At 37.3% G+C, this 23,252-nt stretch overlaps 1 protein-coding gene across 1 annotated transcript in view; it reads left to right on the plus strand.

Moving 5' to 3' along the window:
• The window catches only part of RAD23B (RAD23 homolog B, nucleotide excision repair protein), a 43,399-nt gene that overhangs the window by 14,634 nt on the left and 5,513 nt on the right, over positions 1–23,252 (plus strand). Inside the window, exons 2-9 of the mRNA XM_018052557.1 lie at positions 3,319–3,400; positions 6,464–6,543; positions 9,321–9,589; positions 12,864–12,919; positions 16,957–17,084; positions 19,940–20,072; positions 21,604–21,731; positions 22,420–22,590. Of these exons, the coding sequence (XP_017908046.1) occupies positions 3,319–3,400; positions 6,464–6,543; positions 9,321–9,589; positions 12,864–12,919; positions 16,957–17,084; positions 19,940–20,072; positions 21,604–21,731; positions 22,420–22,590 (1,047 nt within the window). The remainder of the gene's footprint in view (positions 1–3,318; positions 3,401–6,463; positions 6,544–9,320; positions 9,590–12,863; positions 12,920–16,956; positions 17,085–19,939; positions 20,073–21,603; positions 21,732–22,419; positions 22,591–23,252) is intronic.

Here is a 23,252-nt window from a genome sequence, read left to right on the forward strand (position 1 = left end):
GCTTCAGTTTATCTGCATTGTATTGCACTCTTGAGTAAGAAGTATGCAGTTGTGAGTAAGTAAAAGCAATGTGTAGTTAACTTTTTTGAAAATTGCTTGAGACTAAAGGGAGGAGAGTGTAACTAGCAGGGGACAGATTGGGGGAGGGGGTTTTTTAAGATGATAGAGAATTAGGTCTGTGTAGATGTGAATGTAAGTGAACTGGCTTTGAGGGAGAGGTTGAAAATAAAAGTGGATGAGGGGATAGGAAATATAACGAATTCAGCAAGGTACTGGAGGGACAACAGGAATTAGATTTGAAGAGAGGGATACCTTTCATGTAGTAGAGAAGAAACGGAGATTAGGTGAATCTGGATGCAAAAAAACCCCATGTGTCAGTTTGGAAACAGCAAGTTGGGAGTGTGAGCTCCTGCAGTGTTGTCTGTGTCTTGAATGAAGTGGAAAGTAGTCATCTGTGTGGAGGGGGCAAGTGTTGGGAATCAAATTTAGAGGAGAGTACAGATTTGAAACAGCAATGTCGTGGAGGATGGAAGAGAGGGCTAACCAGGGGAACAGAAAGATTGGGAATGTCTTTCCTCTTCTTGAGTAACATTTAGAAGACTGTGAATGTGGCTAGGTAGCTGGTTAGGTATTACAGGTGAAATTTGTTAGCTAAGTAACGTAGAAGAGTATGACACCACAGAGTGGTTGGTGTCAGTTTTGAGTACTGGAAAATTCAGTTGTGTTGCTCCATATGTGGAAATTTGCCTGGCAGGAGCAGTAGGAAGACAAGCGTGTGGTGTTAGGAGGTGACAGAAGCAGTGGCATTATTGTCTAAGCTGAACAGAGCTGGAACAAAAGGAGAGGCTCAGGGGACCAGAGTTGGAATGGAATGCAAGACCAGGTGTGGTGAACAGTTACTGAGAGAGTTGATGGGAAGAGATCAGCACTGTTACCATAATTTTGAAGAGCATTTTGGGGATGATGAGATTCAACCTGTGTTCTGAATGGCTGTGAGTAGATGACTTAAATGGATTGGAAGTGAAGATCATTGGGTTGAGGTAAAGGAATAAGGCCAGAAGCTTGGACGGGTCAGTGAACCTGGTTCCAAAGTTTAGCTCTCCTGTTTTCTTTGATGCATGACCCAAAGTGGTATAGCCAGGTTGAATCTACACACACCCTCCCACACACCCTCTGCCAATGAGACATTTTGGCATATTGTCCACAAAACATTATATCATTCGATACTCTCATTCTGAAAGTATATCCTTCTCTTCACACTTAACACCAAAAATTATTCAAGACAGTCTTTTCCAGTGTGACCATTATTGGATTAATGATAATCTGACATTGAACTTTGTGCTTCTGGCAGTTAATGAGGTTGAGCTTTTCTTTTTCAGTTCAGTTCAGTCGCTCAGTGGTGTCCGACTCTTTGCGACCCCATGAATTGCAGCACGCCAGGCCTCCCTGTCCATCACCATCTCCCGGAGTCCACCCAAACCCATGTCCATCGAGTCGGTGATGCCATCCAACCATCTCATCCTCTGTCATCCCCTTCTCCTCCTGCCCTCAATCTTTCCCAGCATCAGGGTCTCTTCAAATGAGTCAGCTCTTTGCATCAGGTAGCCAGAGTATTGGAGTTTCAGCTTCAACATCAGTCCTTCCGATGAAACCCAGGACTGATCTCCTTTAGGATGGACTGGTTGGATCTCCTTGCAGTCCAAGGGACTCTCAAGAGTCGTCTCCAACACCACAGTTCAAAAGCATCAATTCTTCGGCGCTCAGCTTTCTTCACAGTCCAACTCTCACATCATGACCACTGGAAAAACATAGCCTTGACTAGATGGACCTTTGTTGGCAAAGTAATGTCTCTGCTCTTTAAGATGCTGTCTAGGTTGGTCATAATTTTCCTTCCAGGGAGTAAGTGTCTTTTAATTTCATGGCTGCAGTCACCATCTGCAGTGATTACATGCTTAGTTTGTTAATTTTCGTTCAATAATAAATGTTTAGTGTTAGTCTGTGATTACTTTCTAAATCACATCATATAGGTATTAATGCATATAGAGTTCTCATTGTTATTTCTTAGTATTCTTTAATCACAGTGTTGGTTTCTTTGAAGCAGTGTTATTTAGTAATAAAGTGATTGGAGGGGTGTTTTGTTGTTGTTTGCCCTACTTTCCCTCTCGTACTCATATATATATTTAGTGGTTGAGATTCTTGTGACGGGTTTCCACTTTGGGAAATAACAGAATAGCAGTGATGCTACTGACCCACTTCAGGAAGATGGTAAGGATAGCAAGGGTGATTTATGTGACATTTGCAGAATGCGCCGCTCTAAAGCTTGGAGTCAGAAGGTCTGGGTTTTGATTTCAGCTACTACCTACATTAATAGTAACAGTGTGATTTGGGGAGGAGCCCTCCCTTTTGTATCCATGACAATTTTCCATGTAAAGCTCAGAACTATCAACTTGTACAATTTTCAGAAGTATTCTGGGAATTGAAAGAAATGAGATTTTCCCCCTTGATTCTTGGGCAGTGAGTGAAATTTAGTTTTATGATGTCTCTTTTTTTAACTTCTATGCCACCCTACTTCGGAAATAATTTACATTTGTTGTCTTAGTACTTCATGATGAACCTGTTGTCGTGTAATTTTAGAGATCAGAAACCACAAAGATGATCCATTCCAGTCCCTCTGTATAGATGAGACTGATGCTGAGAAAAACTGAGCAACTTGTTCAAGATCATTTAAGTAATACAGTGGCTCTCGACCTTGGCCAGACTTTGAAATCAGCTGTGAAACTTTTACAAAATGTTGATGTCCAGACCCACACCAGAAATTGTTTTAATTGATCTTTATTAAGCTCCCTCAAGTGATTATAATGAAACATTAGCCACTTTTAAGGTAAATAATTTGCTTTTGACATTCACATTTAACTTGCTTTTTATCATTGTAGACAAGACCACCTTATTTCTTAAACCTTTTAGATTAGAGAGCTTTTCTTTACTTTCCTACTCTGTGGGAAATAAACCCATAAACTTTATAATGAGAATCATAGTTTCTGCTTTTGAAACATTTATTTTGAATAGATTTTTAAAGTCAGCTGACAGTCTTTTAAGGAAAAAAAATCTGTGTAACAGATGGTAAAACAGTTTATACTTAACCATATCTAATAGTATGGGTTATCAATAGAATTTTTTTACATAATATTATGAAGACATGATCTTTTAAGTTTTTGGAATCAATAATATGTATAAACTTTTTATATTGCATCCTTTGTTCAGATTCTGGATTTTCCTTTGTTTAGATTTTTTTCAAATATTTTAAAATTTTTCCCATAGGTGAGAGCACTGAAAGAGAAGATTGAATCCGAAAAGGGTAAAGATGCCTTTCCTGTAGCAGGTCAAAAGTTAATTTATGCAGGTATGAATTAAGTGCTGAAATTAACATGCCATTTTCATGTGTACTGTGATATTCTTTTAGTTTTAGAAATTGCCATCTTAAGAATTGTAGCATATACAAATCGATTCTGTCAGAAACATTGTAGAGATAAAAGCAGAGATTGAACAGTCATTTGAATGTTATTTTATTAATATTCAGTCCTCTCATTTTCACATTTGCTTTATGTATTTCTCCATCCAGTGATGTTAGTTTTGCTTGTTAATTTTTTCTTTCATAAGCATTGTGTAACTGGCTGTATTTGTTTTGCTTTGTTTTTTGAATTAAAAAATGTTATTGAATTACTTTGTGTGAAATTGTTTAAGTGTAAAGTGTACAAAGTGTTAACTCTGATACATATTGTAATATGATTGCTGTTGTAGTGATATTTACCACATTACAGAATTAACAATATTATTGTCTGTATTCATTATACTGTGCATTAGATCTCTATGTCTTATTTAATACTCATTACAAGTCTGTACTTTTAAACACAATCGCTCTTACCTCCCCTATGTCCCAAACCCTTGGTAACCACCAAGGTAAAATAACTTTTTTTAAGTTCAGAGTTTTAAATTCCACATACATTTCCACATATAAGTGATAGCATACTGTGCTTGACTTACCTTGCTTAGCATAATGTTCGCGGGGTCCATTCATGTTGCAGATAGGAAGTGACTGTCTTGCTCGTGGTCGAATAATACTGTATGTACCCAGAGAAGTGAGGACAGGATTCTGACAAGACGTGTACCCTCCCATGTCTACAGCAGCACTATTCACAATAGCTAAGATGTGGAAACAATCCAAGACGGCCATCAAGGGACGAATGGATAAGAAAGACATAGCTCATACACACAGTGGGTCACACGGTGGATCTAGTTTTAACTTTTTAAGGAACCTCCATATTCTCCATAGTGGTTGGACCAGTTTACATTCCCACCAACCGTGAATAAAGATTGTTTTTTCACCATAACCTCACCAGCCCCGCTTGTCTCCTCCATCAAGCTATTCTAACGGATGAAAGGTAGTATCTTGCTTTGATTTACATTTCCCTGATGCTTAGTAGTGTTGAGCATCTTTTCATCTGTCTCTTGACCATTTCCACATCTTCTTTGGAGAAATGTTGATTTATGTTTAATCTGCCAGTTTTTAAACAGATTGTTTGGGGTTTTTGTTACTGAGTTCTTTATGTATTTTGGATATTAGCCACATAACTCACATGGTTTTTGAAATTTTCCTCCCATTCTGTAGAATTCTTTTCATTTTGTTAATTGTTTATTTTGCTATGCAGAAGCTTTTGAGTTTGATGTAGTCCATTTGTCGAATTTTGGGTGTGTGGGCTTTCTTTGTGATACCCAAAAAATTGTCGGTAAAGCCACAATTGCTGGCTTTCTTCCCTATGTTTTCTTTCAGAAGTTTTATAGTAACAGTCCTTAGTTTAAGTTTTGATCCATTTCAAGTTAATCATTGTGAGTGGTGTGAGATAGGGGTCCAATTTTATTGTTCTGCGTGTGTTTTCTTTAGTTTTCCCATCAAACTGAGCATCTTCTGTAATCTGTTGAAATGTTATTTTATTTCTTGGCTTTGGTAGGTCTCATCGTGGCGTGTGGGCTTCCTCCGGTTGTCGGGAGCAGGGGCTTCTGTTCCCGTGGGGTGTGGGCTTCTCACTGCAGTGGCTTCTCTTGCTGTGGAGTACAGACTGGAGGCACAGGGCCTCCAGTAGTTGCAGCACTTGGGCGCAGTAGGGTGGCTTGCAGGCTTAGCTGCTCCGTGGCACGCCAGGTCATCTGGGACCAGGGATTGACCCAGTGTCCCTTGCATTGAAAAGTGGATTCTTAACCACTGGACCACCAGGGAAGCCACAAGTTTATCTGTTTTTAAATAAAATACCAAAATTGACTGAAGAATATAGAAAACCTTATGTCAAAAGACACTACAATAAATGACAGGAAAAAAAGATTATTATTCAGATTATAAGAGCTCTTGACAAATCAATAGGGAAAAGAATGACCCAATTTAAAAGCAACAAAGGATACGAATAGGAAGTTGCACAGTAACTAGCCTCACTAGTAACCAGGAAAGTGTGTGTTAAAAATAGACTTAATAGGTGAATTTTGTGGAGAAAATTCTTCTCTGTGTTCTTTAGAAGAAATACTGAGCACTTTGATTGCGGATGTCAGTAAGATGGATCTTGGCTTACCCCTGGATTCTTGTCTTTGAGATAGAGATTTTGTAGTACTTTCTTAACTGAGGTAGTTTAGAGAAACACCAGCCCTGTGATGAGGATTCAGAAGCCTGAAGAGGCATGGGTAGTTGGTGGCAGATATAAAACTAGAATTTCTGGTTCCTACTCTTGGCTGTTTTTTTCATTCCTTTGCAGACAGAGACACTGTTCCCTTTTGTCTTAATGCTTGCAGCTTTTGATTCAGTAACTTTAAAAATGGAAAACTAATTTCAAGGAAAAGGCAACCTGAAAGAATCCTGACCTTACGTCTGTCGTTTGGCATGCCCGAAGTCTTGTATAGTCTGTGTGGCTTACTCAGTTCTGTATCTTGCCATTTCTGTGTGCCAAGTCGTTATGAGTATCTTACTTTTTATGGCAGTGAAACATTTCTGTGTTGCAGGTATCCAGTATTTGTGGGAGTGAGAAGTTCTTTTCTCCTTCCATCAAGAGGGTTTATAGGTTATTCCTAGGCTGGGTTGGGGGTGTATCTTTGAGCATCTCAAAATTGAGTTTTATTTGGTCTCCCATTTCTCAGGACCTAGTTAATATCTCCTTACCCAGCAAGTCTTTTTTTTATTATTATCAATAATTTTTAAGAAGTGCTTGGGATTCAGATATCTACAAACAGTGTATGTGTTTGCTGTTAGTCAGATGCTCATGCCTTCTTAACTAAGTTTGTATCCATTTATGTTTATCTTGGCAGATTGGTTAATGTTTTTCTTTCAGAAAGTTTTAATTGATAAAATTAATGTTTATGATTGTTTTAACCTCAGTGTAGGACAGTTTATGGTGCCTTTAATAATGTTTTTTTCTTAATGTACTAGGCAAAATCCTCAATGATGATACTGCTCTAAAAGAATATAAAATTGATGAGAAAAACTTCGTGGTAGTTATGGTGACAAAAGTAAGTTTCAGCCTCTTGTATATATCTTTATCCATGGGAGTTTAAAGAAAAAGATCCCAAGTCTATCTTTACACTTAATTTTTAAGTGAAAACGGTATATATACATCCATAGTGGCATGCACTTATTAGTTATTAAGTGTGTTAACAGTTTGCTTTGAGTCAACTATAAAGTTAATAGTTTTATGTATTTGTAGTTTGAGCATAATTTTAAATATGTTGAAACAGTTGATATATGAAATGTCCTGTTAAACATCATTAGGTATTGTTGGATTAGTAAAATCATAAATTATGTAATTGGAGAATGTGATTCTTCGAATGTTTCATATTTTATAGTTTTATTAAGAATGCCTTAAAAGGACTTGGCTAAACGATGTACGAGACCTAACAAATGCTTCAAGGCCAAAAAGGCATATAGACTAAAAATTTCCGTGATATTTTTTAGTCAATGAGATAGATTTTTAGAAACTAGAAAAGGGGAAAGAGAGATAAATATGCAGTGGAGTGTTGAGACAGATAGAGGAGTGGTGGTACTTACGACGCTCATTTTTAAGATTGAATTATGATCTGAATTCTGAGCTCCTAGTAATCTAAGAATAGTGTTGCTTGTAGCACCCAAACTAAATTTAAGTAAATAATTGAAAACCAGTTTGTCAAAAACTTAAAGTCTCAAAGGAATATATGCAGTAGAAAATAAGAGTTGAACAAATGAATTTTAATTACTGCATACTTTTATAGTAAGAAAAAACAGTTAAAACATTTCATATGTATTGGGGTTAATTTTTAAAATATTTTGTTATATATATTTAAACACTTAATTATTTAAAAATATTAAACTTTAAATACAGATGAACAGAATCATATGAGGAAACTTTGTCTCAACTAGTTTTTTCAAAAACTGATAAAATGCACAACATAAAATGTACAGATTTAATTATTTTTAAGTGTATGGCTCCTTGGCATTAACTACATTCATGTTGTTAGCCATCACCACCATCCATTTCAAAAACTTCTTCATTTTCCCAAACTGAAACTCTGTACCTGTTAAGGAGTAAATACTCATGCTGTGCCCCAGCCTGACACCACTGTTACCTTTTCTGTCTGTGTATTTGACTACACTTTGTACCTCATATAAGTGGAATCATACAGTATTTTTCCTTTTGTGACTTGTTTATTAATATTTTCCTTCATAAAATGTCTTCACGGTTTGTCTATATTGTAGCGTGTGCCAGAATTTGTCCTTTTGAGGGCTGAATGATATTCCCTTATTTAATTTTATCATACATAGTATGTCTGGTAGCCACAGACATTTGGGCATGTATTTGTTATGGTCTTATTTCCTTTAGTATTAAGAATATAACTAAGCAAGCAGGCTGGGTCTCAGAATAGGTGCATGTGTTTGAAAAACAGCTACTTTGAGCCAAGCAGATTCTTATTTTACATAGGCCAGCTTTTAGAAAGGGAAGAAGACTGCTACAGTTAAACATTTTGGAAGCAGTGAGAAATTCCCTTATTACAAAGAAGAGAGAAAAAACTATTAATATCAAAAGTTAAGCAGAGGACCTTTGAAAAGCAGATGGGTTTGGTACTATTTAGAGTGAGGTTTAAGGACATGGTATATTATAGTATTAAATTAATCACAATATATATATTATATAACTATATATAACATATATATGTAAAGTCAGTATTGATCTTAAGGGAAGTAGTAAATGGGCATAATGCATTTGAATTACATTCTTATCTAGTTGGAGTTATAGAACATTAATGATTTACAGGAAATTATGTTGGCAATAAAAATTACAGAGCCAAATTCAAGACTGTTAATATAGGCAAAGGAGGGATGCTACATCCCATCCCCCTACCTTGCACAAGACATTTTTTCTAATACACTCTATACTAGCTCAATTAGAATAAGACACAAATCCACTCATTTACAGTTTATTGATTTATACCTGGGGCAATTATGTTGAATTTTAATCTCATCTTCCAGCAAATCAGTTACCTTTTTACCTTAGGAAAGTTATGAACTAAGTAGGTCATGAGCATTGATAGGCCTTCGGAGAAAGATAAAACTCATATAGTATGATTTTTACTCATATGTAACTGCTTTTTGCTTGGTGGGAATACTTATGGCTCTGATTTTAGTTCAGAAAGTGCTGAGCATGCAGTTATAACATTATTTGGCCTCTGTTTAACTATATATACATCTCAGAAGTAATGTTAGTCTCTTTGTACTTAAACCCATTGGCTTCTGATCAACATTGGGATTTTCTTCCCTCTTCTAAAATACAGCAGATTATCTGGCGTGTTCGTTAATCATACTTCTGTTTATACTTTAATTTCAAGGAAGTTATTTTCATAATGCTTTCAAATGATGATAAATACTTTGAAGTTGTAACCAGGAAACTTCAATTATGAAGTTTAGGGCGTAAATTATGTGTTTCTTCTCTTTATTTGTTTATTTTGGATATACACATTCTTTATGTTTTAAAATATTTGCTTTTTTGATTCTTTTTCATAATGATCCTAAAACTGAAATCATTGGCCAGAACTAATTGAGACTGATAGTTGATGTATATGCTCTTACCAGCTTTGAATGTGTAACATAGATAATGGTTCAGATTGCTGCTGTTGATCGCTCATTATGTCACCTTACAAAATTGTTTTCAATCTAAAAATTTGTATTAGTATTGTTATGTTTGTTTATAGCATCCAGAGGTCAGGTAATAATGTAGTATTTTATCGTAATGCGTGATTTTGCTTTGTAATGTGTTTAGCCTAAAGCAGTGACAACACCAGCACCAGCTACAACTCAGCAATCAAATTCTGCCACCACTACCACAGTTAGTTCCTCCACAGCACCGGCTGTGACTCAGGCCCCAGCCCCTGCCCCCACTTTGGCTCCCGCTCCCGCACCTGCCTCTGTCACTCCAGCATCAACAACAGCATCTTCCGAACCCACACCTGCTAGTGTAACAAAACAAGAGAAGCCTGCAGAGAGGCCCGTAGAAACACCAGTGGCCACTACCCCCACATCGACTGACAGGTAAGAACTGGACTCTAGGAAATTGCATGGGAGTGTGCTCATAACAGTTACTTCATGCGTGTATTTGTTTTGATTATTGTGTGGATCAACAAACTTTGTATCTAAACTTTGAACCCTGACTAAAATAGTATGCTTTTTATGTCTTTTAAATTTCCATAATCTGGATTTTTTTTTTTTTTCTCCCAGGGAGAAAGGAAAAAAACTTATGTATAGAGAAGTTAGGAAATACAAATGACGCGAAAGAATGAGCAGATTATATAAAATAACCGGACAGTATATTATAGCTTCACATATAAACAGCTTGACGTTGTCCCCCCAGTCATTGTTTGTTGTGTATTATTTGGCTGTTGTCGCATCTGCCATCAATGTCTTTCCGTATCAGTACGTTTTTCCAGTTGCTACATGGTATTGTGTTCGGGTCTGACGTTCGTTTGGTCTTAACCTTAGAAGCAGCAGCAGCAGCAACCTTAGAAAAAAAATGAACATCTTTGGATTTTTCCTCATCTGTAAGTGTGGATGGCAGTAAAAACTGCCTATTACAGTGCAAATTCCACTCCTTGATATCTACTGTAGAGAGACCAAACTTGTGCACAGGGACTGTACTGCTTGTAATTGAGGACAGATTGGAACCAACTTAAATTCCATTAGTAAGAGCATGACTTGACTTGTTATTTGTTCGTATTAGAGACCTGTGCTTATTCATATTGAGTGATAGTTGCTTAGTCATGCCCAGCTCTTTGCGACCCCATGGATTATAGCCGGCCAAGCTCCTCTGTCCATGGAATTCTCTGCAGTGTGGTAGTAAATATAAATAGCCAGCATCAACATCGCTGGGAGTTACTTTGAAATTCTTAGGCTCCACCTCAGACCTCTATAAATCAGAATTCTCGACTCGTGGGTCCTAGAAGTCTGTTAACAAGCTCTACTAGTGAATTCTAGTAGAGTCCCTGAGAGAGAAGCCTGGTGTGCTGCAGTCCATGGGGTCTCAAAGAGTCAGACAAGGCTTGAAAAGCTGAACAGTGAAACTGGTGCATTCTTAGGCTTCCTAAAGTTTAAGAAGCCCTAATACCCAGTAGTGAAGGCCAGGTAAAGCATGCAGTGTATATGCATGTTAAATAAATGTGGCTTCAAGGCTTTGTTAGTCAAGTGAAAAGAAGCAGATTGCAGAACAGTAGAGGCAGTAACCTAAACCAAACAAAAACCACATGACAATATTCATATTTTCTGTGGGTAAGCATGTTAATGTGTAGAGAAACAGTAGCAGAGGGACATCACACTAACTGATACAATGGTTTCCTCTGGGGAAGGGGAGGAGTGTTGAGGTAGAATCAAGATTTGAATGGTGGTTAAATGGTATCTTCGTGTTATCTGTAAGGTTTAAAAAGAAAAAAGTGTGCAAAAATAGCACAGATTGTTCTATAAAAGAACATTAATGAAGGGTCTAATTCTGCCAGGTAATAAAATGTGTTATGCATGGTAGTGATTGCAAATTTAGAATGGCTTTTATTAGAACGGCTACTTGGTGAAATAGTAGTCTAGAAACAGACCAATATACATACAGGGACTTAATATAAGATAAAAATAATTTCAGACCACTCTGGGAAATGCTGTTGGGGTAAATGTCTAGCTACCTGGAGGTCATCTTATAAAAGTAAGTTTTATGGACTTCCCTTGTGGCTTAGTTGTTAGGGCTCTGCAAGCAGCATGGGTTTGATTAACTGGTGGGGGAATAAGATCTCATATGCTGCACAGTGTGGCCCAAAGAAAAAAGAGTAAATAAACTTTAAACAGAGCAAGATTTAATGTAGAAGTGAAATCATAAACTAGAGGAGAACATGGGAAAAACAGTCTTAATGCAAAAAAAGTCATGAAAGAAATGATTAATAAATGTGCATACAGAAAGAATTTAAAGATTAGAAGCCAAACAGATTCTTATTAGTTTCATTTGATCAATTAAATGGAAAGTCATGCCTCTCTGGGAAAAATTGAGCCAGTTGTAGTTCTTCTGACATGCAGTTATTCTAAAACACAAGTCAGTGTATAGAAACTAGAAGTAGCGGTTGTCTCTGGGTGGGGTCCAGGGCAGGAGAGCTTTTTTCCACATACGTGTGTGTATATATATATAGTGTTGAACTGTAGTTCAAAAACTTCATTTTGAAGTTTTGCCTTCCACACATTAGTTAATGAAGGTACGTTAAAAATTATACCAAATGATTGTTTTATGCTTACCAGTCATGTTGAGTGTTAGGATGCTAGGCACTTTGGCCACAGTAACCCTGCCCACAGCACCTGGGGATGCAGGGATACTGAGGATACTGTAATTTATGAATTCAAGGTTGGGTATTTCCGTTGTCTTGCGGTGCTGTAGGGTTTTCTCAGAATTGAAGTCTACTGAGTTTTGTTTGTAAATTTGGGACACAGGTATATCTGTATCTTGTGTTTGTGTATGTTGTAATTTAAATTGCTAACTGCTGTCTTTACCAGTTTTGTTAACCTCATTTTTCTTTGGCCTCCTCTTCCTGGTCTTTCATTATTGTATTTGTGTCTACTTTGTTTTCTAGACTCATCTTCAGTTGCCTAACAAAAACTTAATCCTTTTGTTTTTTAATATATTTGGGAGATCAGGAGATGCCTCCTCTGCCTTTTTTTTTTTTAATATTATCTGGCTGCAGCAGTTCTTGGTTGTGGCATGTAGGATCTTGTTCCCCGGCAGGGATCAAACCCAGGCCCCTTACATTGGGAGCATGGAGTCTTAGCCACTGGGCTACCAAGGAAGTCCCATGAAAACTTAGTCCTTTTAAACTGGTTTAAAACTTGGTTATAGCTCGAGTCTGTCCTGCCTCTGCATTTTTTTTATGCTGTGTTCCTTGCTTGAATACTTTCTTGCAGTTTCTGTGTTTGGAACTTAACTATAAGATATAAGTGAAATTCTACTATATAAAGACTTCCAAGGCCTTTCTAGCCAAATACAGTTTCTATATGTGCTATATCATGTACAGCTTTTGGTGTTTCTTTGACTGTGATTTGACTTACAGATTATTTGTAAGTTCTTTAAATGATGGATTTTCAGAACAGAATGAGTATTAAAATTCTTCCCAAGCCATAAATGTTATGGATAAAGCTCTGGGTTTTAATCTGGAAACCTTTTGAAACACTGTAGCTAACTTATGCATTTAATTAAAACCAGAGAGTCTGTACAAATTGGACAGCTACTAAGCTTTAAGGTAAATTTTACATACTTTCTGATACATGATTTTCTGAAAATATTTTACAGTACATCAGGTGATTCTTCTCGGTCAAACCTTTTTGAAGATGCAACAAGTGCACTTGGTAAGTATCTACATGGTGAATTACTTTATAAGAGGGAAGAGGCTTCATTTCTCTAGATCATTTTCATGGTTGCTTATAATCAGGTGGTTAAATGATTTAAATAATTCAGTTGGTGTTACTGAAGACTTTGTAAATTAATGCTCTATATGTTGAATCATTTAAATCGTGCTGTTAAGAGTTAAGCATACTTCTTTCCTTAAAGCAGATATATTTTCCATTTTCCAAATATGGGTTTTAAAATGAAGTTTAATCTGTGTATACATTTATTAGGAAGTGTCTTTGAAATGAGTGTAAGATGTTACTAAATCTGTCTCACATCTCATCTTTATTCATTCATCTCCAGCCTTTATTCCAGGTTGTAGCCCTGTAGGTCCCCATCTGCATCTTGTTGTTTGTATTGTACTTACAGTGAAAATACCTTTTTATCCTGACTTTTTACCTGTTGGGTAATGTCTTTCTGTCTTCCCTTCACATGTACATCTGTCAGAACCAGTAGCCTGTTTCCCATTGTAACTGTCCCTGGGTTACAGTTGTAGCTGGGTTACACCGTGACTGCCCTGGAACCGTGCCTGCTGTAGGTGCTTGTTGTCGGTGGTTAGCTGGCAGCCCCGCTCCTGCCCTTTGGTGCTCTTCTGTACCACAGGAAATGGTGGGGAGGTGGAAGACTGGAGCAGGTCGGGGTGCAGCTTCAATGGAGGATGGGCTTCTGGGTGCTCTGTGTAGCTGCTGCAGCAGCAAGGTTCCAGCAGCAGTAGTATCACATAAGATACGGGCTGGCCCTCTGACCTAACTGAGCTAGAACTCTGTGATGCCCTGATTGCCATGTAAAAAGCACAAAGGTGCAAAATAGTTGTTTAATCAACCTAAGATCACCTGGGTGTACCAAACCCACATTCATACCTGTGAGGACTTTTTTCTGTGATTACCCTGCTACCATACGAGTATGGGTTTAGTGTCTAGCAAGCAGGAAAACAGAAATCACTCTTATTTCAGGCAGTAAAAGCTTAATCTTAGGAAGTTGTTACACAGGTTCTGGAACAGCTCAAGATTACCCAGGGATGTGTAAAATGCTCTGTAGCCTCAGAGCTGGAACCAGCCTACACTCCCCCCCGCCTGATGCTGTTGGAGGCTCTGGCTGTCGCTGTTAGGCTTCAGTTGGAATGCGTTGATGCTGCCTGGCAGGAGGCCAGGAATGCACAGCTCTAGTTACTCCTGCTGTGGTCTCTGATGGTGGTGTCTTACCTTTTACATCTGCATCTCTTAGAACTGCTGTTATGGTCTCAGGATCCCTTTACCCTTTAATCATTAATTTATCCAGTCTTTACGTGATACCCTGCTTCTTTAAATGTTTCTTCTTTGGGTTCTGTGACACCTCTCTTTCTTGAACTGTATCTGTGATTGTTCCTTCCTCAGGCTTCCTGGTTAATTCTTTCTATCTTGCCTGGTCCTTAAATGTATGAGTTTTTTTCTAGGGTTCTGCTCTAGGTCATTGTTCAAAGTTCAGACCATGGGAATAGTAAAATACCACCCATACACAGTTGACCTGTGAATAACACAGGAGTTAGGGCCATCAGCTCTGTGTAGTCAGAAATACATCTATAGCTTTACGGTCAGGCCTCTGTCCATGGTTCTGCATCTGCAGATTCAGCCAGCCATCGATCATATAGAAGTATGCTAGGAATGCAGTTACCCAATTATTTGTGGACCTACACAGTTCAAACCTACATTGTTCAAGGGTCAGCTGTACTTTTAAGGATTCTCAATGTTAAAATTCCAGTACATATATCCCTCTGACTTCCAAGCCTCATTCTTTAAGCTGTCAGCTGGAAAACCTATAACCTCCATAAACTCCTTAGATTCAAAATTGACAAATTTTTTATTCCTCCATCTGATTCTTCTCTTTTGTTCCTTTCTTGCTTCCATCATCATCCATGCTCTACCAAAGTATTAGCGTCAACCTTGACCTCTTCCTCTCTTGACCAGTGAGACTAGGAGTCCTACCGATCTCCTTCCTAAAGTCTCTGGAATCTGTGTTTCTACTACCACCTAATTGCCTCAGCTTATGTCCCTCCCTTCCTGATACTCTAGTATTACTCTCTTAACTAGTCTATTCCTTGCCACAGTGGAGTTTCTAAAAGGCAGATCTAATGAGGTAATTGTTCCTTTCATAACACCTCCTATTCTAGATGATAAGTTCAGAATTCATTCTTAATCACATTTTCTTCACTATTTCTTCTGTCTCATTAGCTCTGTCTGATGTTGTCCATTGTCCCTAATTTTCCTAGGAGTCATTTCCCTTGTACCTTTAGGATCTAAAATGTACCCAGCCTGCATGTAGACACTTCTGTTTGAGTTTTTATATCTTGACTAATTAGGAGGCATGGCATTAAGGATTAGGTGTGGGAGCTCTAGGGTCTAGACAGCTTGTGTTTGTATCTCTGCACCATGGCTTAATAGCCATTGATCAAATTGTTAATCTTTCTAATAAGCCTCAGCCTCATAGAGTTCTTGTGAGAATTGAGTGAGAAAAACACTATGTTAAAATAGTATAGTTCTGATAGTCCACAGCACTTGATTTTATTATTGATAGTGTTTTCTTTATCTGAGAACTAGATTACTGAAAGTATACTGACTCTTGAGTGCTTTGTGCTAAATTGTATCAGTGGGTAATTAAAAAGTTGAAATTGTTTAAGTACTTAATGGAATAGGAAGGGAAAAGTCATTAAACAAGGTATCAAATGTTGAATTTGCTCAGTGATACTTAGTTTTTTAAGCTATATTTTCATAGCTGTTAGAACTTTATTGAAAATTTTGCCATCAACAAAGTAAAAAGACTTACAGAATGGCAAGAAAATATATGTATATGATAGGTTAACATCCTTGATATATAAAGAACTCATACAACTCAATAGTTTAAAAAAAAAAAGGGCAAAGGAATTGAATAGATATTTCTCCAGAGAAGATGTACAAAAGTCCAACAGAAATATAAAAAGATGCTCATCATCACTAGTTGTTAGGAAAACTTGCTTTAAATCAGTGTTTTCTGACATTTCCATGAAGAGTGAGTTGGGGTTGGAGAGATCTCTGGGAAAGGACTTAGAGAGATAATTGTACCATTTTATATGGTATGAGACATTCTGACTTTCTTGCTTCCAACCCCTATTCCCCTCGGCTTTGATAATAAAAGGTGTCAAAGGAAGACAACTTATTACAGCACAATTGATTGCTTGAAATGTCCCCGCTTCTTGCTTTCAAAAATCAGTTCATCTGTTTCCTCTTCCAGGTTGCCAGCCTCGACTTCCTAATTCTGTTATATGTTTGTGCTACCTTTGTGCTTGATATTTTTATTATGTGTTTAACATACTGTATTAGTTTCCCGTTGCTGCTCGGTATCACACCTTAGTGGTGTAACACAACACATTTATTATCTTACTGTAGTACTGTAGGCTAGAAGTCTGACATGAAGCTCACTGGACTAAAATAAAGAGGCTAACTCACTGGGCTAAAATCAGAGCTGCATTCCTTTCTGGAGACTCTGGGGGAGAATTTGTTCGGTGTCCTTTCTAACTTTTAAGAGACCACATACCTCGGCCATACCGCCTTCCTCTGTCATCAAAGAAGCACATAACATCTCTGCCCCTGCTTTTTTCTCTAACTTGCCCCCACTTATTTCTGTGACCCTCTCATCTGCTTCGCTCCTGCTTTTAAGGACCCTTACCATTACATTAGACCAACCCAGGTAATCCAGGATAATTTCCCTATCTTAAAGTCAACCGATTAGCAACCTCAATTCCCTTTTGCTTTGTAACCTAACTTACTCAGAGTTTTTAAGGATGGGGGAGGTGGATCTACATGTATGTTGTAGTAGCTGTATGTGTGTTTTAGTTAACTCATCGTTGTGTTCCTAACACTGTAGTGCCTGACAGTGTATACATACATATTCACACACTGAAATTATGTGGAGAATGTTTGTTTATTGAATTTTCTTTCTCTTTTCCTTTTTCCCTTCTTCCATCCACACACACATCTTTTTTTAGTGACAGGTCAGTCTTACGAGAATATGGTAACTGAGATCATGTCAATGGGCTATGAACGAGAGCAAGTGATTGCAGCCCTGAGAGCCAGTTTCAACAACCCTGACAGAGCAGTGGAGTATCTCTTAATGGTGAGAAACATTTTGCTTTCTTGGTTCTAGTTGTTTAAGGATGAAATCTCAAAGAAACAGAAATTTTAAAGAAACAATAGCAGTTCGTGAGATAATGGTGATGTATGCTCATTTGCATAATGCTTTCATTGGGTTGATTTAATTAATGCTTTTATTGACATTTATTGGGTTTTCAAAAAGTTCTTTTAGGGTTTTCCATTACATCTTACGGAAAAATCAGAGCAAACCTTTTGGTCAACCCAGTATTTTTCTTAGTGCATTATCATTTTCTGTTAATAAAGTATAACCTCTTCTAAAAGATTGTGATAAGACTTTGAATCAGAAAATGTGACTAAATGGATTTTAAAATTGGCTATCCACTTGGGGTATTAGTGTCTAACCTAGTTATATCATCCTCTGAGGGTGAGAGCTGTGTGTTAGAGGGCTAAGGGTGGGGCAGGTTTTCAAACTAATTGAATCCAACACTTCAGTAGCTTTTTTGCCTGCCAAACACGATCCTGGATGTACTATGTAGAGTGAAAGTTTCAAGTTGGAAGTCCAAGTCAAAATTTTGTACTATGTAAATTTTTGTAATTAGTTGCTAGCTTTTAAAAATTGGGAGAGTTTGCTGAAAAGTTCAGATAATTGATTTATCTGGACAACTCAGATCCCAGATTTTCACAAGGGTTTAGGGGAAATTTTAGGTTGTAGACTGCTCTACTAATAAAAGTTTTTGAGAAATAGATTGTTATGGGCATGAACTGAAACCCTTGATATTTTACAACAATGAATGTCTATTTTACAGATGTGACATAGATCAAAAGCAAATTGTAAAAGTTTGCAGTAATGTTGGATTAATTTTTTAGTTTTAAGATTTTATTCTGCAGTTGTCGTTGGTGTGTTAGAATATTATCAGAAGTCTGTATTACCCTAAACATCGTCTCAGATCCTAACTCCTTGGAGAATACCGTCCACAGTTCAGTCCATTCCCTTGTTTCTAGGTGTGCTTCTGGTAGAAACTCCTTTTCAGAGAGTAGTTTCAGAAGAGTCCCCGTCATGAGCAGATAATTGCTTCTCCTCCGGTCATTTCCTGCTTACTGGCATGAGGTTCAGAAAATCTTAACATACCATTTAACTTTTGAATTCTTTTTCCCATTGTCCACTTGAAAGTCTGTAAAATACTGACAGTTCATTTAATTATCAGTTTGAAATTGAGGAATCATACTGGATTGAGAGTTATTGTGGATCAGTTTATGGTTGCCCCTCATTCCTCCCCAAAAAACGTGTATTACATAAAAACATTGCCTTTCCTTTTATAGAATGGCTTTAATCTATACCTGATTTTGGAATTTGCATAATTTTAATGGTGTCATCAAAAATTTTGACCCAGTAGATTTGAAATTTGGGGGTTTAAAAAAAATGAATTACTCTTTTCACAGTTGCTACTATTTAGCATCAAATGCAAATAAATAGATGAGAGGTTCATGGAAACAGTTTATCCTTTACTTTCAATTGAAGCAGGCACTTGTTTTGATGCTTTGAACTGTTGCTAGTTTTTGATGAATCTATATAAGTGCAAGTGAGTGTATAGGAAGAAGTAATAATCTAACAAAAAGCTAAATCTTGTGTGTGAGGATTTGAGGTAGATCTGTAGCAATGGTGATTAACTTTTAACTTGAGCTAACTTGTTTGAGAATTGGAGGGAGGCTTTGGACCTTCCATCTGTATATGGTTTGTCCTCACTTGATAGCTCCTCATTTAAGGGTTTGAATTGGTGGGTGGCTTGCAGTGCCTAGAGGGACATCTAATATAGCAATTATTATCCTGCTATTTATTGTCCTTCATTCTTTATATGTTTATGATTTTAGCTTCTGACTTACTGGGAAATGGAAGTGATTACTAGTACCATCTCATATTCATATACAGTATTTCCTTCTCTATTCCCTTTCCAAAACCTATAAAGATTATTTGATAGCTATATGTGAGAAGTCTTATAAATCATTTTTTTTTCAAAATAGAGTGCTCCAAAAATCTTAGTGCAGTTTAAAGTTATAATAACTTCAGAAGATAAATGTCGTAAACTTAGAAAAATTATCACCCAAAACTTGAAGAATTTTTTATACCCATTTACTTTTTTCTTTCTTTCTTCCTTTGGGCCATACCACACAGCTTGTGGGATTTTAGTTTCATGACCAGGGATTGAACCTATGCCCTTTGCAGTGAAAGTGCAGAGTCTTAACCACTGAACTAAAAAGTCAGATATGTCCTAATAAGATTTGTGTTGATATTTTGAAAATTTAAAAAATTAGCTTTTTAATGTTGGACAGTATTATATGCAAGTTTCGGATCTTGCCTGATACTTCGGTGTTAGATATTAATATGTGTTGCTATATAAACATCATTTCATGAATTTTTTTTAATTAATAAAGTTCCTTTATGTCTTAGATCTACACTATCTAGTTGGGTAGCTATTGAGTACTATTAAGTACAAGTAAGTTAATACTTAACTCTTTTTTTAAGTGTCTTGTACCATTAGCCACATTTCAAGGTCTCAGTAGCTACTTGTGGCTAATGGGTATTTTTATTGGACAACATAAATATAGAGGTGTTCTGAAATGGAAAGTTCTGTTGGGCAGTGCTGCTGTATATAATAGCAATATGGATTCATCCATACCACATTGAGGCCATTTCTGATCTTGAATATGTGCAGATTTTGTTTGTGTTTATCCTTTACTTTGAACTGAAGCAGACATCTGTTTGATGCTTTTAGAAATTAGACAGGGATATTGAATAGACTTACAAAGTTTCTTATTCTGTGTAATATTTAACTAACTTTGAATGATGAGCTATTCTAAAGCTTGGAAATCATGTTACAGGGAATTCCTGGAGATAGAGAGAGCCAGGCTGTGGTTGACCCCCCTCCAGCAGCGAGTACTGGGGCTCCGCAGTCTTCAGTGGCCGCAGCTGCAGCAACCACGACAGCAACAACTACAACAGCAAGTTCTGGAGGTAAAGTGGAAACTTTTGATGGGAAGAAATGGCCATGAATCTTGATTTAAAATAATTTAACCTGAAACACTTTTGAGGTGACGTTCATTCTCAGAGCATCATAATTCTTAAAATCTCTTTTAGTGTTAGAGAAGGGCCCAGAAGAAACTATACTACGTGGATATAAAAGATACTCTTATTTTAAACTTCATCACTGCAGTTTTGGTAAAGGACATATTTCTGTTTAGCTCGTTCTAAGGAAGATGCTTCCCAGCTTGCATTTAGTGTTCAGAATGGTTTACGCACCTTGTCTCTTTCTCTCCCTATAAATATCATAAAATATAATTCCAACGCCAGCAGGATCCTAATGGATATTATAGAAGCAGGAAAATGAAACCTAGTATATTTAATATCTTGTATCTAGAGGTGAAATCAAAGCTTGAATTCAGGTATCTTTACTGACGAGCACCCACACTTGAGTTGGCAAAGGTTTGACTAGGAAGCAAAGCCTAGAGCCTGTGAGAGGCCTGGGAATGTTCTCTTTCATTCATTCTTCTGTAAAATTGATAAAGTAATTCAGACTTAATTTTGAAGAGATCATTCCTTTATGTATTTCCTAGCTCTAATTATGGCAGTCAGTTCTGGTTGATAAAAATCCCTAAGCACTTTGTGTACAGTCTCCCAGAGGATAAGCTTTCATTTCCTGAGATTCAGCATGGAAATGGAGGAAGCAGAGCTTTGGTTCAGGTTTGGGGTGCTGTCCCGTCCAGTGGCACTTATTGAATAACTTAGTTCCTGAGTCTCGTTTTCTGTAAAACTAGTGTTACACAAAGAAGAGTAAATAACCATGCTCTGTGGCCATTTTAATTTGAATGATTGTCTTGAATAATGCAGGAGATAAGAACGTACATCCACAAAATTCTCACTAATCTTCGTAAATACAATTAAAGAGGGTAGGTTTTTTTGTGTTTCTTGGTTTTGGTATATATATTTCTTAGGAACTTTTGAGCATCAGAAACAGCTTCTAATGCTTTTTATAGAGTATATGCAGGGCACAGATTCTCAGTGTTCTTTGATAGATTGAGCGCCCCAGGCAGTTGTAGGAAGACGTCCTTTTAGTGGTCTGTTCTCTGCGTTGTGTGCTGTGCCGTGCCGAGTCGCTTCAGTCGTGTCTGACTCTGCAGCCCCATGGACTGTAGCACGCCAGGCGCCTCTGTCCGTGGGACTCTCCGGGCAGGAATACTAGAGTAAGTTGCCATGCCCTCCTCCAGGGGACCTTCCCAACCCAGGGCTGAACCTGCATCTCTTATGTCTCTTGCGTTGGCAGGCGGGTTCTTTACTGCTAGTACCACCTGGGAAGCCCACACTCTACCTGAGCTAGCAGGAATAATTTCTGCAGTATAAGACTTGCAAGTTGGTACAATTTGAAGATTGTCATTACTTACTTCATTTTATATACATCTTAGAACTCAAATCATTTTTTTTCTTCACAGTGTTTGCTGTCTAAATTATGTTTGTTATTTTTGTTTAAAAATGTTTATGTTTATTTTAGGACACCCTCTTGAATTTTTACGGAATCAGCCTCAGTTTCAACAGATGAGGCAAATTATTCAACAGAATCCTTCCCTGCTTCCAGCGTTGCTACAACAGATAGGTCGAGAAAATCCTCAGTTACTTCAGGTGACTGTTTAATCAGTTTCAAAAATGGTTAGGACATATTACATTTTGTAGAAGTCAGTGGGCACTCCTTCTGCTCTACCAGGTGTATAAACGGTTCTTCCAAGCTACCCTCAGGAGAATGTTACAGAGGTACTGATAAAAAGAGAATTGGGGATGGGGTGGGGTTAATTTAGTCAAATACTAAGTTTGGGAAACGCTTTATTAAAGAATATGAGAAACTTTCGCAAAAAGAAATATCTAATTTTCTAAATCCCTCTTTCTCAAGCTTATTACTGGAGGTGCACTGCCTCTTAGAAAGCATCCCTGTGGGCTCACTTTGCTGTTGAGGTCATGAAGTGTTTGAGTTTTGTGTAGCATTCTACTGCCTGCTAGTTGTGGAAGATAAAAATATAGACGTAAATATAATTTTTCTTTTAGCCATCAAGTAGTTTTTTAATAGTAATGGGGGAGTGGAGTGTTTATGAAAAATAATATGAATTCTTTTAATTCTTCACTGTTTACCTCCTTCAGAAATACTCAGTTTCTTTACAAGAAATCACATCCTTCCAAAGGGTGACTAATCCAGAATCATTCTAAAATAATGCAATTGCAGAGTTGTAGCTTTCCTTTTTATTTGTATTAGAGTTCTTATTTTCCTGGAGGTACTTTATAACAATGTGTTGTTGTTGTGTTCTTTAAATCGCTGCAGCAAATTAGCCAACATCAGGAGCATTTTATTCAGATGTTAAATGAACCAGTTCAAGAAGCTGGTGGTCAAGGAGGAGGGGGAGGAGGTGGCAGTGGAGGAATCGCAGAAGCTGGAAGTGGTCATATGAACTACATTCAAGTAACGCCTCAGGAAAAAGAAGCTATAGAAAGGGTGAGTCTACGTGAAACTTAAAAATTCGGTTCCTAGTCACACTAGCCATGTTGCAGATGCTCAGTAGTCACTGGGGCTAGTGGCTCCTGCATCGGGTAGCCTAGATATAGAGTATTTCCATCGTGGAAGATAGCTCCTATTGAGCAGAGCCAAATAGAGCATTATTCATGAAGGGATTGCAGTGGAGACAGTCTCTTCTCAGCCCTACTCTCCATCATGTTCTTTGTGAAGCCCCAAGAACCAGCATTAAATACCAGTCTAGCATGAAATTGTTATAAATAAATCAAGCTAAAGATTTCATTGATGTTTTAAAATTCAAGAAGAAAAAAGTATATGCTCAATTCAAGATTATCCTTTTTTAAATTTATATTTCAAATTTTATTTCACTGTTGTCTCTAAATATAAATGTGTGTGTGAATTATATAAAATATGTATAGTGGATATCAGAACCTGATATTTCAATTCTCTTTTCACCCTTATCAGGTCAACCCGTACAGGTTGTGCCATTGCAGTATAACTTAATACTTAGAAAATCATCTGAGCTTTAATTTGTCTTTATGACATAACCATATAAGTGTTCAAGGTTTATAACTAGTATTTCTTAAAAGATACTTTATATATTATGCTGTTTTACCTCCTCAAATAATAGAAATGACAGTAGA

This window comes from Capra hircus, chromosome 8 (assembly GCF_001704415.2).
Source record: "Capra hircus breed San Clemente chromosome 8, ASM170441v1, whole genome shotgun sequence".
Classification (NCBI taxonomy): domain Eukaryota; kingdom Metazoa; phylum Chordata; class Mammalia; order Artiodactyla; family Bovidae; genus Capra; species Capra hircus.